Here is a 19796-nt window from a genome sequence, read left to right on the forward strand (position 1 = left end):
GAGGTCACCCTAACAAGACCTTTCAGTCTTTGCATATCCTTTGTCAGAACAGAACTATTGGAGAAATGACAGGTTGCTATGGATACACTGCCTAGAAGTTCCAACATTCTAATTCCGGTTGTCAGGCAGCATGTGCCTAGCAACCAGTGCAAATGTTTATTCCAGCAGCGTCTTCTCTGAGCTTCATTTTGTTACGTGTGTGTATATAATTTTAATATATATATATATATATAATTTACACGTACGGGTCTGACATTCTGCACCAATCAATTTCATAAGATCTTCATAGCAATAAACTGTCACGGATCTGATGCAGAGCTCCAAGTCTCGTCTTCTGCATAGAGCAGGAGCTAAAAGGTACAATTTCCTCCAGTCACCACTAGGGGGAGCTTATTACTGCATACTGGTGATACATTCAACTCCATAGTCACACAGTATGCAGTAATCTCTTAAGCTCCCCCTAGTGGTGGCTGCCGGAAGCACAATTTAATCACTTTACCCATGCAGTGGATGTGGCGTTCGGGATCAGGAAAACCCATTTTAAAAATATCCGAACAATGGCACAGGATTGTGGAAGGTAAATGTTGAAGATTTGGTTTAAAGGGATTAAAGCTCGCCTCCTCCTCCTGTACAATGACTGATAACACCTCTATATACAGTAGATAACACAGGATCTGCCATTCACAATAGGTGATGTCACAGCTCGCCTCCTCCTCCTGTACAATGACTGATAACACCTCTATATATAGTAGATAACACAGGATCTACCATTCACAATAGGTGAAATCACAGCTCACCTCCCCCCTCCCCTTTCACAGTGATTTTTGACCAGATTAGCGCATGCTTAGAAAATTATTCAATATATACAAATATGATTTGGGTCCAATTTCTAAAAAAAAAAAAAAAAAAAATTATAAAGTTTCCTTTCCACACTGACTCTCTAGCTGTGCTTCCTGGTCTTTGCTTCTAAATGGACAGCATGCATTCACTGCGTTCTTGTTGGGCAGGTGTCGCTCCCTTATTAGGTTTTTATTGATTCATTGCTTTGTTTTTTCGTCACCAGCTTTGGCATCCGGTGGATCTCTTCCAATAACATCACTGGATGCTTCTGGAAACTTTGTTTTTGCCAACGCAGGAGGAACTCCTAACATTGTGACTGCACCCTTGTTCCTCAACCCTCAGAACCTGTCTCTGCTCACCAGCAGCCCGGTCAGCTTGGTGTCTGCAGCCGCCGGAGGGGCAGCGACGCCCATCACAAGCCTTCACGCAGCCACCTCCTCCATCGACTCCATCCAGAACTCTCTCTTTACAGTGGCCACTGCCAGCGGACCAGCTTCCACCACCACTTCAGGCTCCAAAGCACAGTGAGCCGAGGCAAAAGGATTTTCTGATCGTGATCGACTAACCCATGCAAATTACGGCGTTCTCTCTCAGACAAGCGCGGGAGAGCTGCGTACGTGAAATGAGAAGGAGGGGCCGGATGGGGAAAAAAAAAAAAGACGACGTCAAGAACAAATAACCAGATGGACGATTTGCCTAATTTTGTAATAAACACTCTCTTTTCAGGATAACCACTGATCAGAAGAGAACTTTCTAACCAAAAATGTAAAAAAGGGAAAAAAAAAAAAAATCCAAAAAAAAATCACAAACGTTAAAAAAAAAAAAGGAAAAAAAAAAAAAAATCACAAAACGTGAAAGGACTACTTCTCATTTCCAGCAGTCTCATGGACAAGTTAAGGTTGGTTGTTTTAAAACGGATTAAAAGAAAAAAAAAAAAAAATAAGAAAAATCCGATATTGGAAGGGGAATTTGCTTTAGTCGGAATCTACTTTTTATTATTGTGTTTTTTTGTTTTTTTTTTGTAATTATCATTTTTGTATCGGTCTGTTGTACAGACCTTTATGTCATGCAAGGTGTTTATAGTCATATCGAAATGTTGGGGGTTCCTTTTCGTAACTGGTACAATTTAGGCAGGCCTGTATTACTAATGCTTTTTGTTTTAGTTTTATTGTTTTTCTATGTCCCTGATTTTTAAGTGTTTTTTTTTCTCCAGTCCCTTCTGACGTATTGGAATAGTTTTGGATTGTGTGGGTTACAGCAATACGGACACGCTGACAGATCTGTGGTGACCGAGCCCAGGACTGTGCAGATTCTAGACGCCGGTGCTGGTTGTTGATCTTGTCGGCAAAATGATCGGCCGGCTGACTTCATCCTAGATATTTGTTAGGATCAGAAGGTGACTTAAAGGGGTTGTCTCATCTTCGTAAATGCAAAGTCCTGGTAAAGAAACTTTGCAATTTTCCTCTTATTAAAAATTCCCTGCATTCTCGACAACAGAGGGATTTTTAGTTTATTGCTCTTTGCTTTAGTTACCGGCCACCTCTGCAGTCTTATCAGCTGTGGCCCAGTTTCCTAGGCAAAGAGTTCAGCATTTACAAGCTCTTTCCTATCAACCAGCTTTAGTGTTGCAGAGACAAAGCTGCCTCTGTTTGATGCAAGCAGGAGGCAGGGGAGCTGAACTGTCAATCATCAGCAAGCAGGGGAGCTGAACTGTCAATCATCAGCCAGCAGGAGGCAGGGGAGCTGTGCGCTCCTTTAGATAGAAGATGAGAAAACCCCTTTATTGCCACCATCCTGCATCTTCTACTGCATAGCACAGCTTATTATTAGTCTGTTTTTATTTTTAACAGATTTTTTTCAGACTGAGGATATCTGGCCCCATTAATGAATGCCGTCATGTCTGTTACATCTGTTTTCGTGAGTTGCAAGAGTACAGATGTAGCAGGGCTAAATTTTTGATTCCCCTTTTGGGCGCTATACGATATAGCTACAGGCCTATGCAACACCTAATCAGCTCTGCTATGCAGTAAAGGTTGCCGGACCGGAGAAATAAAATGTTGTAAACACATGAGCCGTTACGAATCTTTTCTAATCGGATTTTACACTACAGAGAGCAGACGTCACAACCTTGAGGCTCCTTTTTGTTGCAGGGGATGGCGGGAGTTTTTATTCAAGGCAGCAGCTGGAGTGACAAAGGTCGCGCGGCTGATTGTGCGCGGCATTGTTGTTCCGGGAGGGAGTGGAGCCTCTTTGCACACATCATAAGGGCCTGGTGTCTCGGTGATTGAGTCCGCTCAGCAGAAACGTCAGTAAGTTTAGGACCAGGTGCTCGCAGCGGCGAGTATGGGTCGAGCGTCTTCTACTCGCTCTGCAAGACTGGAAGTTGTACATTCTGGGGTTTTTTTTTTTTTTTGTTAATTTACTGATCTAAGGAAACCAAAAATTTTGAATGAATGATCACGCAGATTGGATCACTGCCCTGCAGTTCACACTACGCCTTTCGGCTGCGTCGTCTTCTGCCTGATTTTTAGCCGCGTCCTTGTAAACGATGGTCATGTGTCCCTTCTGTGTGTTGGACATCCCCGGTGCACTAAGTTGTTGGGAAAATCCTAAATAGAGCGGAAAACTTCCCTCAACTCCATATTTTTATTACTAATTTTTTGCTTGTTTTTTTTTTTTTTTTTTTTTTTTTGCCTGTAATTCCTAAAATAGTTTTTTTTCCCCCCATCTCTAACGTGATAAACTAGTGAACTGCAAGCAGTCAACTAACCCGTTTCATTCAGCCTTGTGTGTTTGTGTGTGTATATATGTTTTTGTATATTTTTTTTTTTAAGTTGTTGAATATATATTTTAACCCCTCCGATGCTGAAGAAAAGCCAAGCGCGCCTGTGTGTGTGGCGCTTTGCCTCTTTTTGCAATAGAGGATGGTTAACCAAGCTTGAACCAAAGTCAATTTCTAGCAAGCTGCTGTACTAATGGACTAGTTTTGTGTAAGTGCAGTTCAGAGGCAGTGAGAGACGAGATAGATGCTACTGACAATTTTTATTTCAGTTTTGTTTGGTTATTTTGGTGGGGGGTTTTATTTTATAAATGTTGCTGCTTTCTGTAATATTTTTTTTCTCATTCATTTTTGGTAATGTTTAAGGCAAACTCTAATTTTATTGGGTTTTTCCATGTGTAAATATCAGAATATAGTTTCAACCCCTCTGTTCCTCCACATTTCCTAGAAGTTTTGTAATCCCCACTGGTAACATCGTCTTTTCATTATCCGGGTAGACTTGGTACAACGGATGTAAAAGGAGAAGCTATGATTTTGTGTACTTCCCCCTTCAAGCATTATCAATGCTCTTTGGATGCCTGAAAAGTTTTTTTTTAATCTTTTATACTGAGGAACCTTTATGGTCTCCAGTCAGGGCATCAATAGGAAAAAAATGGCAGTGTGATTGGATTTAGGAGATGTTTCCTAAACCTTAGCTGTGGAGGGACCGCTATGGTCTCAAACTGGGGCCACTAAATTTAAATCAAAAAATTCTCCTTAACCTTTAGTTTCCTAGGGACCACCATGCTCTCCAGCCAGGGTAGCCATGGTTTACAAAAAAACAATGTATTTGGGTCTATGGAATTGTCTTGGAGATGGTCATGATGCTTTATAAAAGATTATAGTGTGATTTGGGTTTTGGAGATTCTTCTGAACCTTAGTTGATGTGGCACTGCCTTGGCCTGTAGCCAGGGCAACTAAGGTAAAATGACACCAATGTGATGGGATCTGCTGGCAGGGTCTTAGAAGTTCTCCTTAACCCCAGCTGATAAGGGATCTCCATTCTCTCTAGCCAGGGCAAATATAACAGCAGTGAAGTTGGGCCCTCATAAAGGGTTTTGGAGATGACTCTTAGATGCAATGTGATCACCATGGTTTACAATCAGAATCTTTATAACAAGTTTATTTATTGTATGATTTGGGTTTTAGAGCTTCTTCTAAACTTTAGTTTTGAGGGACCGCCATGGTCTCAAGCCAAGGCCATTAACATAAAATAACCCCAGTTTGATTGGGTTTTGGACATTTTTCTGGAACTTAGTTTAGAGGAACTGCCATGGTCTCAAGCCAGAGCCACTAAAGAGAAATAACTCCAGTGTTATTGGATCTACTGGCAGGCTTTTAAAAGTTCTCAGGAACTTTAGAAGGCCATGGTCTCCAGCCAGAGCAATTATAGTAATTTAGCATTGCAGTTTACCCTGCAAACAGGTCTTTAGAAATGTCAATGTACCTTATCAGTGAAAGGACCTCTATGTTCTTCAACCTGCGTCCCTCTCTATTGTAAGACATTATTAACCAAAGGTTTAACAACTCTCCATGTGAATCCTTTTTTTTGTAGACGTCAGCCCAACTCTGTGATTGCCAACAATTACTTATTTGAGGGGTTCAGTTTTGAGGATGCCCATTTGCCAACACGGCCATTTCTTAAAGTTGGCAGAAATGGAAAATCTTTAATTTATGATGACTTGAGCTCTAATTTTAAAGGCTTGGACAAAGCCTAATGCACTGTCAGTGAGTAGAGTCATCCACTTTGGGCTCAGCAGAAAGCATAGACTGTTTACCTATCGTAGACCGTTGGGTCAAGATTTATTCCAAAAATTCTTATCGAAAATGAAAGATTGTGCCAGTGGGGACTACAATGACTTTCCCTTCCATCCCCGAAAACAAAATCTACTCTGTACTCCCATCGCATTTTAAGTTATTCCTTTTACACATCCTATACTCTTCGTTCTCATGGCAGCTCCTGCATTGTCCAGACAGTGTTCTGGCCTCCTAATAAAAAAAATACCTCAAATCATCTCGGCGTTGACGAAAACTGGCTCAGAAATTGTGGAGAAATAAATAATTATAATATAAGTTTCATTGAAGAACATTACATCTAACTTTGTTTTGGATTTCCTTTTTCCCATTTGTGTATTTTTTTTTTAATTTTGTTTTACAGAATATATACAAGTGGACTTGTTTGGGTTTAGGGAACCAGAACTATGATCTAGGAGGATTATATTTTATACAGATGTTTTGCCAAAGCTTTGTCCGATCCAGCCGTCAGCTCTGTGCAATGCAATGCTCTTAAGGCGATAGGGGTATGTCTGGTGGTGGTCAGGGGAGCCCATTAGCTCCTACCCGTCCCCCCCCTTCCTCGTTGATTTTCCTTCTTGACCTACCTACCCTTCCGGGAGGATTTTTTTTTTTTTGTGGAAAGTATAGGTGATGCATCGTATAGTCTACCTGGGAAAGCAAACAATCCAAGAGGTTCCTTGTTTTATTTTATCCCCCTACCCCATGTGTAGTCCTAAGCCGATATGTTTCGAGAGCAGAGGGTTGAAGATTCGTAATGGGGAATGACGAGACTTCCTTTTGTATAATTGTATGGCTACTAAGCCTACCTTTACCAAAAAGTACTAGAAAAAAAAAAAAGGCTGAAGGGAAGTTAGCCCAGTTCTCCTCTTTGCACCTGACCTTTACGTCGCCAAGAATCCAAAAACTGTGAGATACAGAGTCCTTCTACGGGCCGGTGTTTGTATTGTGTTTTGTATCGTGAGTGTGTAATGTATACGTCTGGAGGTACGGAGGTAAACGCGTCTCTCCGGGACACGTGTCTACTTGCCGACCCTCGGGCCAGTGTTGGGTCTTGCTTCTGCCAGTAGAGCCGAAGACCTTCCGAAACGGCCAGTTGTGAATATATGTAAGGGGCTTATATATTACCAAAAAATAAAGTGACCACTTGTCGGTGGGTTATGATCGAGGGTTTGGTCTTCGGTAGACCGCCATTGCCTCAATACACTGAAATACTGCAAAGATGTGTGCAAGTCAAGAGTCTTTATATCCTAACCGTGTTGTTTCCAAACCGTCAAGATTTCCTTCAGGAACTGCAATTCCAAAGATTGTGTAATTATTCCTGTGCGTAATGTCTTTTTTTTGTTTTTTTTATTTTTAATTTTTTTTTACACTTTTATTTTATTTTTCTATCGTTCTTTTAATTATTGTTGTGTCTGTTGCTCTTGGTATAAAAAAAAAAAAAACGCTTAAGACCAAATTTCCAATTGTAGGGCTACCTAACAACTGAAGCTATAGATCTAATAGAGGTTTGTTTTGTCTTTTTATTTTGCTGCATAAACTTTTTGAAAAAAACAAAAAACTCTCCGACAGTCTTTTTGTTTTTTATTTTATTTGTTGTTTTTTTTTTTTTGCATAGACAAATATTTATTGAGTAATTGTCCGAGAGAGAAGGGAGGGATCTTTGCTCCAGTACTTGAGTCTTGGTTGGCACATAGCATTTAGTTGGCAATTTTTACCGCCAGCAGCAACATAATAAGCAGATAAATGACCATTTTAAAAGAAAAAAAAAAGACTGATTTAGAAAGGAAATTTTTTTTTTTTTTTTTAGATTTTTCTTTGTTTTATATTTTGTTTTTCTATTCACGTAAAAGCTTTATTAACATGTTTGCTTTGCAAACGTGCTGTAAGTGGTATTAATTCATGTTTGACTTGATGAAGAGCTCGATACGTATGTGTGTGACTATGATTTCTAATGAATTCTGAGCACCTACCAAGGAACTAATGTCAAGAGGTTATGGGGAAACATAGTGTTCATAAAATGTAAAAAGAAGGGAAGGAAAAAAAGAAATAAAAATTTGCACGGCCAGTCATTTTTTGTTTTTTTCTCCTTTTTTTTTTTTTTATTTTTTTTTATTTTTATACAGTTGTCTCCCTTAATATGTTGATGACTTTTTTTTAGTTTTTCACATTGTTTCCTTTTCATGTTTTTTTTTGTTTGTTTTTTTTCCTGTTTCCGACCTTTTTGTATGTTTGTCCCATTTAAAAAGAATCACATGACCGAAAATGTCATTGTAAATTTGCAAAAGAAAAAAAAAAGCTTTTTTTTTTTTTTTTTTCCCTTTCCTTCTTTCAGTAGCAAAGCCTAGTTGAATCGTCTTGGGGGTCCTCGTTATTATAGGTACAGGGGCTGTTGTATACCTCATTATAGAACTTTGTGACTGAATGTTTTTTGTCTAGAAACCCTACAGAGTTGCCAACGATGCGCTGTGTGTATAATTGACCTTTTTGGCTTGTAGCAAGACGTGACCGGTAACGTTACCGGGTTGGGGAGACGGTGACGGAACGCGGTTCCAAAGCCTATGACGTGTTTTAAGGAAATGACCAAATCTTGTCCTTTCTCGGTAGACGAGGGGGATGTGTAGAGTTTGGCGGAGAAGTTCTGTTGCCTTTTTCTTACCAAACGGTTGATGCAAACAAGATCTGCGCAAGACTCGTCGTCACGGTTTACTTTGGTTCCATTTCATCGAGACTAGACAAAACCATGGTTCTTTATGTTCTTACTCACACTGGTTTATTTCTCAAGCTTAACCAAAAAGAAAAAAATAGGGTGAAAAAATGCAAAGCGTTTTTTTTTTGGGGGGGGGGGGGGGGTTTGTGGACAATCTCGTCTAAACATCCGGTGGTTAGGAGTCACGAGAATGTAGCAATTCCCGTACCCCTCTTGTTTTTCTCGCCACGTCACTGTGCTGCTCTTAAACTCCAGAGGGTCTGTTTCTTTGTCTTGTTTTGCTAACTGTTTTTCAATATTTTTCAGCCAAACCAAAGATTTCTCTTATGATTGTATGAACTCAAAACAAACCAAAATACCAAAAAGAAAAACTGTTGGAAAAATAACACTTTCAGTTCCGGGGGAGCAATTTTTTTTTTTTTTTTTTGGAGACTGTTAAAAACTTGGATATGGAATACAAAGCACTAAGACTCTTGGTTGAATAGTTTTTAGTCTTGCCCGTAGTCTTCAACCATCTGGTGTTGTCTGGCAAAACTCCTGGTACTTTGTCCTCCTAAATCCGAACGTTCTCCGGCAGAAAACCCCGCGAACCGAAGATAAAGCCGGTACATTATTGGCTGCTCTGATTGGGTTTGTTCAACCTTCCGGGGCTGGAGCGTCTTGGATCCCAAAAAGAGCAATGCATATGCCAAGGCTCCTCCAGCCTGTTTGGTCTAACCCGTCATGGGCTGTGGTTGACTGATACACGCTGAGGTGCACTACTACTACTTCTTCTTCCTCTGCTTCTTCCTCTGCTTCGTCTTCTTCTTCTTCCTCTTCTTCTTCTTCTTCCTCTTCTTCTTCTTCTTCCTCTTCTTCTTCTTCTTCCTCTTCTTCTTCTTCTTCCTCTTCTTCTTCTTCTTCCTCTGCTTCTTCCTCTTCCTCTGCTTCTTCCTCTTCTTCTTCCTCCTCGTTTTTATCTTCTGTGGGCTTTTTTTTTTTGTTATATACAATTGTCTTCTACGACTGCTAGAAATTATTTTTGTCCTGCGAGAAAGACTGAACATCTCGATCACAAAGCTTTGTCCTTTTTTTCACTTTTGCTTTATTCTCGGCACCACGTGCAACTATGCATTGTATCCCTTAATATTTTTGCTTTTGTTTTTTTTTTGTGCTAGGCGCTAGGTAGATGCCTGTGACTTTTTAAAGAATAAAAAAAGAACCTTTTTTTTTTTTTTTTTTTTGGAGGGGGGGAGGGGAATCGCAAATGAAGGAACTTTTTTTATATGGATGTTTTTATTCTCAGTTGATTATGGGGTGTTTGGTCGTAGGGTCATACAAGCTCTATCCCAAAGCGAAATAAAAAAATAAAAAAAATCCAAATGTTAATAATAATAATAATATTAGCCTGATGCAGATACCAAAGATGATTTCTTTCCCGCAGAACCTTAGACTTGTGTATTTAAGTACTATGACCCAGCACTTGCATTAGTCTAACCTCAGTAATTCCAAAGCTTAGATGTATATTTTGATATATTTCTGGGATATTAAAAAAATAAAAATTAAAAAAAGACAAAAAAAAAAACCTAAAATCATAAAAAAAAAAAATCAGTTGTTGTTGAATTCTCGTTTGTTTCAGTGTAATGCTCTTAAGAAGTCATAGCATGGAGATTAACTGACCGTCTTACTCTTAGTAGTTTGAGATAATAGTATTTTTGTATGTTTTGGGTGTGTCTGTGTATGTATTAACATAACAGTTTTCACTGCCTAGGTGTTCATATTAAAGGAAAAAAATAATAAAAAAAAATACAGAAAGTTCTAAACGTGTACATAATTATTCAACGAGAAGAACACGTCATCGATGTACCTGCTTCTGGTTGCATCTTACACCGATAACAGTATCCATCTTCGGAATTATTTTTTTTTATTTTTTTTTAAAGAGACTTTTTTATGTTTTTTTTTTTTTTTTTCTTTGCCGTCCTTATTTTAAGCGTGGACTTGTTCTTTTTGACTTTTTCTCATGGTTTATTTATACCCTGCCATTCGAAAAGCAGGCGTCTTTCACTGATTTTTTTTTTTTTTTTTTTTTTTTTTTTTTTTTTTTTAAGCTCTAAATGTTTTTGCCAAACTTTTTTGGGAGATCTACTGATTGGTCTGAACTATCCTTTGGCCCCATATTTATGTTGCTTTTTCATCAATACTGATTATATATATATATATATATATATATATATATATATATATATATATATATATATATATATATATATATATATATATATATATATATATATATATATCGCGAAAAAAATAGTGGTCAGACACTAACCCGGTCATGATGTAGATAGCTGAACTGACCAATTTTGTGAAAATTTTTTATAAATACAATTTTTCTTTCTAACCAATATGACGTTGGAGAATACAAGCATCTGTCTCTTTAAAAAAAATAAAATAAATAAAAATGACATAAAATAATTAATAAAAAAAAACTAGTTTTTTTTTTTTTTTTTTTTCTTCTAAAACTGGCTGCTTTTAAGTGAGCCGAAACCTTGGAAGATCATATAGACTACAGTGAATCGGGATAAATGGTAGATTTTTGTGTTACATGCATTTGTCTGCTGTAATTTTTTTATATATTAAACTTACTGTAACTGTACAGTTCATTTCTGTTGTAAAATTCATTAAACCATTTTTCAAGTGTTTTAACTTTGTGAGATTATTTCTTGCTTTCTGTCTTAGAAAAAAATTATGAAATCTATGAAGACCTCTCCGGAGAGGGGACATGTCACCCTCACCTTGAACATATGAGATTAATTATAACTGGGGAAGTGAAAAGAGCTGACACTTGAGCATCCATTGAAGAAGGGACCTCCTGCAGTGACCAGGTAAATACAGCAGAGATCTGCTCTGAGAACCAACCAACAAGTCTAGGATTCATATATTCAAAGGCGGAGAAGTACACGTCCAAGGCAAGAGCGTCCTCTGTTCAAAGGACTGGTCTCGGGCTTTGTGGACCCTGTGGTCAGTGATGAATATTGGGGTTTGCATCAAATATTTATGGGAGATATATTTTTGGCGTCGCAACGAAGGAACAAACATAACACATTCACTCATATCACCGTAAGGCCGGCAGTACACCTCCAACTTAATAAATATCGGTCAGATGGATGATGCTATCCATGCCATGTTTCTTTATAGAAAGGTAAAATCGTGATGGGGAAACAAGACAATATCTCCCACCTGGGACCCCACAGGGGCAAAGATATCCTGAAAGTTAGGGATCTCATGATTCTCAAAAGGCCTAGCACATCCCATAACCTGCCCCTATATGAGCGCACCAAGGGGGAGGTATGTGGGCGTAACCTTGATCCAATAAAAATCAGAGTTTGGATCTCTGTCATTTGTTAATTTTTCTGGAAGACACAGTTCACGGTGTTCCATTTTCCTAATCTGATCGCTTCCCTCCATAAAGATAAGTCATTCCCGCCACATCAAGTTTAGTATTCTCTTTCGGCATTTATTTTATGTAATTGTATATACTGTATTGTATTGTTCCCATTTTTTTACCATCTTGCATATTTTTAAACACGGTCTACCTTTCCGGATTAAATGTATAAAATTGAATAGTTCTGTTCCTGTTTCTCTGTAAACCGCGACCCTGAAGCCATTCGCTACCTGTAACGGTTGTCCAATCGGCGGTGGTGGAAGCTAGTGGTTCTTTTGCTATTGTGGAGCTGGCAGTGACTGTACCAGGGGTGTGTGTGCATGTCTATGTGATATAGATATTCTATATAGATCTATGTATCTAATACATATATTTTTTTTTATTTTAATCAGTCATAGCTGAATGTGTGGGCACCCTTGAAATTGTTCCAGACAATGAAGCATTTCTCCTAGAAAATTATTGCAATTGCACGTGTTTTGTTATACACATGTTTATTTCCTTTGTGCGTATTGGAACAACACAAAAAAAACAAAAATAAAATGCAAATTGGACATAATTTCACACAAACCCCCAAAATGGGCCGGACAAAATTGTTGGCACCCTCAACTTAATATGTGATTGCACACCCTTTGGATTAAATGACTGCAATCAGTCGCTTCCTATAAACATCAACAAGCTTCTTACACCTCTCCGCTGGAATCTAGAACTCTTCTTTTGCAAACTGCTCCAGATCTCTCATATGTGAAGGCTCCTTCTCCCAACAGCAATTTCAAGATCTCTCCACAGGTGATCAATGGGATTTAGATCTGGACTCATTGCTGCCACTTCAGAACTCTCCAGCGCTTTGCTTCCATTCATTTCTGGGGGCTTCTTAGAGTATGTTTAGGGTCATTGTACTGCTGGAATGACCTTGGATGCAAAACCCAGCTTTCTGATACTGGGCGCTATACATTGTGACCCAAAATCCATTGGTAATCTTCAGATTTTATGATGCCTTGCACACAGTCAAGGCACCCAGTGCCAGAGGCAGCAGAACAACCTCAGAACATCTTTGAACCTCCGCCATATTTGACTGTAGGTACTGTGTTCTTTGTAGGCCTCATTCTGTTTTTGGTAACTAGTAGAATGATGTGCTTTACTAAACAGCTCTGTCTTGGTCTCATTTGTCCACAAGACGCTTACTCACATACATTTTGTAAAACTGAAGTCTAGCTTTATGTCTGTGTCAGCAGTGGGGTCTTCCTGGGTCTCCTGCCCTGGCATTTCATTTCATTCAAATGTCAACAGTTCGCACTGACACTGATGCATCCTGGCCTGCAGGACAGCTTGAGTTTCTTTGGAACTTGATTCGGGCTGCTTATCCACCATCTGGACTATCCTGCATTGAAACTTTTTATCAATTTTTTTTTTCTGCCATATAAGTTCAGGGAGATTGGCTACAGTGCCATGTAAACTTCTTGATTATGTTGCGCATCATGGACAAAGGAACATCAAGATCTCTGGCAATGGACTTATAACCTGATTGTTGATATTTTTCAACAATTTTGGTTCTCAGGTCCTCATACAGTTCTCTTCTCCTCTTTCTGCTCTCCATACTTAGTGTGACACACACAGACACACAATGCAAAATTGAGTCAACTTCTCCACTTTTTATCTGGTTTCAGATGTGATTTTCTTATTGCCCACACCTGTTACTTGTATCAGGTGAGTTTGAACGAGCTTGAAACAAAGTTGCTTATCCACGTTTTTGGAAGGTGACAACAATTTTGTTCTCCCTTTTTTTGGTGTTTTATGTACAATTTGCAGCTTTTTTTTTTTTTGGTGTGTTGGTGCAATACACACAAAGGAAAAACGTGTATAACAAAACATGTGTGATTGCAATAATTTCCTGGGAGAGATACTTCATTGTCTGGAACAATTTTATATATGGTGTGGGGGTGTGTATATAATACGCATATGCGTCACCGGAAATGGTCTTCACTTCACAGGTGTGCCCTGTCAGGTTTAATAAGTGGGATTTCTTGCCTTATAAATGAGGTTGGGACCATCGGTTGTGTTGTGCAGAAGTCAGGTGGATACACAGCTAATAGTCCTACTGAATAGACTGTTAGCTGCTTTTTTCTTGCCATAATACAAATTCTAAGTAAAGAAAAACGAGTGGCCATCATTGCTTTAAGAAACGAAGGTCAGTCAGTGCGAAAAATTGTGAAAACTTTGAAAGTGTCCTCAAGTGCAGTTGCAAAAACCATCAAGTGCTACAAAGAAACTGGCTCACATGAGGACCGCCCCAGGAAAGGAAGACCAAGAGTCACCTCTGCTTCTGAGGATAAGTTTACCCGAGTCACCAGCCTCAGAAATCGCAGGTTAACAGCAGCTCAGATTAGAGACCAGGTCAATGCCACACAGAGTTCTAGCAGCAGACACATCTCTACAACAACTGTTAAGAGGAGACTTTGAGCAGCAGGCCTTCATGGTAAAATAGCTGCTAGGAAACCACTGCTAAGGACAGGCAACAAGCAGAAGAGACTTGTTTGGGCTAAAGAACACAAGGAATGGACATTAGACCACTGGAAATCTGCGCTTTGGTCTGATGAGTCCAAATTTGAGATCTTTGGTTCCAACCACCGTGTCTTTGTGCGACGCAGAAAAGGTGAACGGATGGACTCTACATGCCTGGTTCCCACCGTGAAGCATGGAGGAGGAGGTGTGATGGTGTGGGGGGGCTTTGCTGGTGACACTGTTGGGGATTTATTCAAAATGGAAGGCATACTGAACCAGCATGGCTACCACAGCATCTTGCAGCGGCATGCTATTCTATCCGGTTTGCGTTTAGTTGGACCATCATTTATTTTTCAACAGGACAATGACCCCAAACACACCTCCAGGCTGTGTAAGGGCTATCTGACCAAGAAGGAGAGTGATGGGGTGCTACGCCAGATGACCTGGCCTCCACAGTCACCAGACCTGAACCCAATCGAGATGGTTTGGGGTGAGCTGGACTGCAGAGTGAAGGCAAAAGGGCCAACAAGTGCTAAGCATCTCTGGGAACTCCTTCAAGATTGTTGGAAGACCATTTCCGGTGACTACCTCTTGAAGTTCATCAAGAGAATGCCAAGAGTGTGCAAAGCAGTCATCAAAGCAAAAAGGTGGCTACTTTGAAGAACCTAGAATATAAGACATATTTTCAGATGTTTCACACTTTTTTGTTAAGTATATAATTCCACATGTGTTAATTCATAGTTTTGATGCCTTCAGTGTGAATGTACAATTTTCATAGTCATGAAAATACAGAAAAATCTTTAAATGAAAAGGTGTGTCCAAACTTTTGGTCTGTACTGTATATGTATATAATATATTGTGACAAAGTCACTGGCAGAGTGCTGGAGGGGAGATATGTTTCACTGAGGCTATTAGTTTCAGTGATGTGAAACCTGGAAGTCTTCTCCTGCACGGTATGTGCTGAGAGGGTTAATCAGCCATATTTAAATGGGTCAGGTTTTGTTTATGAAAAACTATAGAGCGAGTGGGAGGTCATTCACCATATCTCCACCCCAGGGTGTGATCTGGGGTTTAAATACTCGGCCTGTTGAGGCATTCAGTGTTCAGTAGGACTGGAAAGAGGAATTCCCGTGTTTGTGTCCCGAGAAGGAAAAAGTTGAACCACTGTATAGTTGTTCTCCGGAGTGGGCAGATCCCCGCAACAACACGGACTGTGCTGTATAATTATTATTTATTTATATAGCGCCATTGATTCCATGGCGCTGTACATAAGAAGGGGTTACATACCAGATACAGATATCACTTACAGTAAACAAACTAACAATGATAGACTGACACAGAGGGAAGAGGACCCTGCCCTTGTGGGCTTACAATCTGCAAATGCTGTATATTATGTTTTGTTTTTCCGTAGGCCTGAAAGGCTATGTTTGTTTTTGCTAACTCTGAACTGGTTTATGCCGCATACCAATAAACCAAGCAGAGACTTAGATCGCTTACTCAGCTGCACACGGAGGTAGCCAAAGGTACGCGGTCTCTACCACAGGTGGTGGAGAATGCGGGCTAGATCTCCCAGAAGCCACATGTAGCGGCTGAGGACAAACCGCATGTTCTGGGTAAAGGTGGCCATATTGCCAGGAAACGAAGACGGTATAGAGCAGGGTTCCCCAACTCCAGTCCTCAAGGCCCACCAACAGGTCATGTTTTCAGGATTTCCTTAGTATTACACAGGTGATAATTCCATCACCTGTGCAATACTAAGGAAATCCTGAAAACATGACCTGTTGGTGGGCCTTGAGGACTGGAGTTGGGGAACCCTGGTATAGAGGACCTGATCAAGCATCTTGTGCTAGCCCAGCAGGAAACAAGCAAGATGCTATTGAAACAGATCCACCAACAGCAGCAGCACCAACAAGACCAGCTCCGACAGCAGCAGATGGAATTGCTCGCAGAGGCGGTTCGTGGGAGGCCGACAGCTCCTCTCCCAACTCCAGGTGATGACTTGTACGTCCGGAAAGTGGTAAGCCGAGCCATGCAAAAAATCACCCCGGGCCACGATATGGAGGCATTTCTGACTGTGTTTGAGAGGGTGGCAGAGCGGGAGAAGCTACCGCCGCAGCAGATCCCGCAGATTCCCACTGCTGCCACCACTTGTGATGAATGGCACCAGAGAGATCCCACAGAATCCCACCACCTCCACCACTGTAAAGAATGGCAGCAGAGAGACCCCGCAGAATCGCACCGCTGAACCTCTTCTGACGGATCCACACCTCGCCAATCGCCTAACATCAAAATTACGTCAGACGGATCACGTGATACGGATCTGCCCTTTGCACCAACGTGACGTTCCGCACCGCTCTGGGATGCGTAAGGTTAGATTGGTACAGTTCTACACAGACACCCCCTGTCCACACAGGTACAGGAAGGCACCGGGAGTGAGAAGAGGTGGCCCACTCAGTCACTGACGTGGCACCACACTCGCTCACACCCCTGACAGGCTGATAGGCCCCTTCACTAGCTCCAGTGAAGCAGAACCTTGTCGGCCTGGTAGAGCTGCCACCAGTTTCTTTATATACAGTGAAGGAAATAAGTATTTGATCCCTTGCTGTTTTTGTAAGTTTGCCCACTAACAAAGACATGAACAGTCTATAATTTAAGGGTAGGTTAATTTTAACATTGAGAGATAGAATATCCAAAAAAAATCAAGAAAATAACATTGTATAAATTAGATGAATTTATTTGCATTTTGCAGTGAGAAATAAGGATTTGATCCCTCTGGCAAGCAACACTTAATACTTTGGTGGCAAAACCCTTGTTGGCAAGCGCAGCAGTCAGACATTTTTTGATGATGAGGGTTGCGCACGTGTCAGGAGGAGTTTTGGTCCACTCCTCTTTGCAGATCATCTCTAAATCATTAAGATTTTGAGGCTGTCGCTTGGCAACTCGGAGCTTCAACTCCCTCCTTAGGTTTTCTATGAGATTAAGGTCTGGAGACTGGCTAGGCCGCTCCATGACCTTACGTGCTTCTTTTTGAGACACTCCTTTGTTGCCTTGGCTGTATGTTTTGGGTAGACCCAGCCACGACCCATTTTTAATGTCCTGGTGGCGGGAAGGAGGTTGTCACTCAGGATTTTACAGTACATGGCTCCATCCATTCTCCCATTGATTCGGTGAAGTAGTCCTGTGGCTTTAGCAGAGAAACACCCCCAAAACATGTTTCCTCCTCCATGCTTTACAGTGGGGACGGTGTTCTTTGGGTCATAGGCACCATTTCTTTTCCTCCATGTAACATCCCTGGCGGCGTGCTGGCATGGCTTACCACCTCCCTCCATGCAAGACCGCCATCTTACCTATCAACCCAGGCTGCACACTTTGCTCCAGTACCTGCTGTGTCTCTTGTCTGATTGCTTAGGGCGGCGGCGCGGCTACTGCCTGATTCTTATAGTTACTGTGTGCGCACCCCTAATGCCTCCCCAGCCTATTGCTTTGAGTCACTGGATACTTAAACCCCCTCCACCCAGTAGGGGGTGCCTGAGCAACACTTTTATTCAGTGTGTTCTGTGCAACTGAGTTGCCAGGTCCTGTCCTGTATCTTGTCTGTTTCCGCCCCTGGGGACTGTATACCCAGGCGTATTACCTGTATCTGTGACTTCTAGTCTGTCTCCGCCACCCTGGGGGCTGAGTTCCCAGGCTTGTTCTTGTATCTTGTTCCTGGTTCAGTTCGTGTCTGAAATTTGTCCTAGCCCGTTACCTGTTTCTCTCTATGTTCGAACCTTCCCTTTTCCTGCAGTGTCTGAACCTACACCTAACTCCAACTTGTTGTCTCTGAACTTCTGTTTGTGAGTTTTGTGTACACTCTCTACTTCATTGTAAGTACCTTATGTGTATCTGGTTCTGCTTGTTCACCGCACCTGCAGTTTTGCTCTGCTCTGCTTGTTCACCGCACCTGCGGTTTCGCTCTGCTCTGCTTCTTCACCGCACCGGTGGTTTTGCTCTCCTCTGCTTGTTCACCGCACCTGCGGATTTGCTCTGCTCTGCTTGTTCACCGCACCTGCAGGTTTTGCTCTGCTCTGCTTGTCTACCGCACCTGCGGGTTTTGCTCTGCTCTGCTTGTCTACCGCACCTGCGGGTTTTGCTCTGCTCTGCTTGTTCACCGCACCTGCGGGTTTTGCTCTGCTCTGCTTGTCTACCGCACCTGCGGGTTTTGCTCTGCTTGTCTACTGCACCTGCGGCTCCGTTCCAGTATCCCAGTCTGTACTGGTCCCTATCCTGCCTGCATTCCTACCTGCCAGTACCCGCCTGTCTGCATACCAGCCGTGCCTGCCAATACCCACCTGTCTGCATACCAGCCGTGCCTGCCAGTACCCACCTGTCTGCATACCAGCCGTGACTGCCAGTACCCACCTGTCTATATGCCAGTCTAACCTGCCTGTTCCTGCATTCCCCGGTGTGGGTCAACAGCTGTGACCGGGGTCTGACCTGGAGTAGCACCTGGTCCCTCTGCTCTGTTCCTCCCTGGTTCACGGAGTCGACTGAGCCGACATGCGACCTTGGTCGGATTGGGTTGATACTTTGTTACACCCCTCCGGGCACTCCTTGGTTCATGGTTCAGTGGGATCGCTAATCACGCCAGTCAGTCTGGGCGCGAGCGTAACAGTTTGCTCAGGCCATGGTCCACGTTGAGCCCCACGGCCCTTCGCTCTCAGAGACATTTGAATTCTTTTCTGGCGAATACGTGCACCAAGGAAAAAAATTTTCTCAAGCTGAGGTCCAGTTGATTTATGCACTAGTCCAAATGGAGCTATCAGCACTCGTTCCTGCGGATCCACCACGGTACTATGGGGATCCAAAACAAAGCCGTGCGTTTGTGGAGCAATGTATGCTGCATTTCAAATTCTATGCTCACTATTTTCCCACTGATTGGGTTAAAGTAGCATTCATGATGTCCTACTTAGCGGGTGATGCCTTGAATTGGATCACCCTCCTATGGGAAGCATGGGATCCTATCGTCTCTGACCTGCAGGATTCCTGGTGGCCTTTCTAATGGTCTTTGATGACCTTAACCCTGAAGCTTCTGCTAAAGCTCCCGTTCCCAATATCCTGGAGCAGTCCCGATGGGTGATGCGTGTAGGTAGCCCACCAGCTCTCCAGCCTGAAGAGACTGCTGCCCACACAGAATTCACACAGGATGACAATGCTCCACAGAATACTTCTCTTCCCAACCTCAAGAAGCAGTCCAGACGTGCAAGGCATAGAGGTAAACCGTCACGCCAGGTTCTGTCCTCCCAAAGACCTCCTGTTCCCCAGCCTGTAGAGGCAGCTACCCACACAGAATCCATGAAGGATGACCATGTTCGTCAGGCAAAGCAGAGGCCGGAACTCGGTCACAAAATCGGATTGCGGTCCCGCTTTGGTTGTTTGGGACACCCTGACTGTCTGTCCAGCGAAGGTTGGAGAATCCCAAGACATTAGGCCTGTAGGAGAGGCTGCCCTTGGCGTTAGTGTTTCCTCTCCACAGATCACCGTGACGGTCTCCGTGGCAAGTGAAGGCCTCGGATTAACCGGAAGTTTCTGGTGTAAAGCCCTGAAGAGTCGATGTCTGATTCCCGTCCGACAACTCCAGAATCCGGTTTGGGCATTGTCAACAGAAGGACGAGTCCTACTCAGAAACAGTCAAAATATGTCTGTACAAATTAAGCTCCAGATTGGAGCAT

General features: G+C 42.0%; 1 protein-coding gene across 4 annotated transcripts in view; it reads left to right on the forward strand.

The window, feature by feature from the left end:
• POU2F1 (POU class 2 homeobox 1) overlaps positions 1-11571 on the forward strand; it is a 100843-nt gene extending 89272 nt beyond the window's left edge. For 3 of the 4 annotated variants that reach the window (XM_073668558.1, XM_073668559.1, XM_073668560.1), the window contains one exon: positions 1064-8293. In XM_073668558.1, coding sequence (XP_073524659.1) covers positions 1064-1368 — 305 coding nt within the window. In that variant the 3' untranslated portion in view covers positions 1369-8293. Of the gene's footprint in view, positions 1-1063; positions 8294-10880 lie in introns of those variants that run through there. The other variant, XR_012305053.1, reaches the window with a different exon arrangement.
• The last annotated feature ends 8225 nt before the right edge of the window (positions 11572-19796 follow it).

Source organism: Phyllobates terribilis, unplaced genomic scaffold (assembly GCF_046119375.1).
Source record: "Phyllobates terribilis strain yellow unplaced genomic scaffold, ASM4611937v1 Scaffold_2__4_contigs__length_985480577, whole genome shotgun sequence".
NCBI classification, from domain to species: Eukaryota; Metazoa; Chordata; class Amphibia; order Anura; family Dendrobatidae; genus Phyllobates; species Phyllobates terribilis.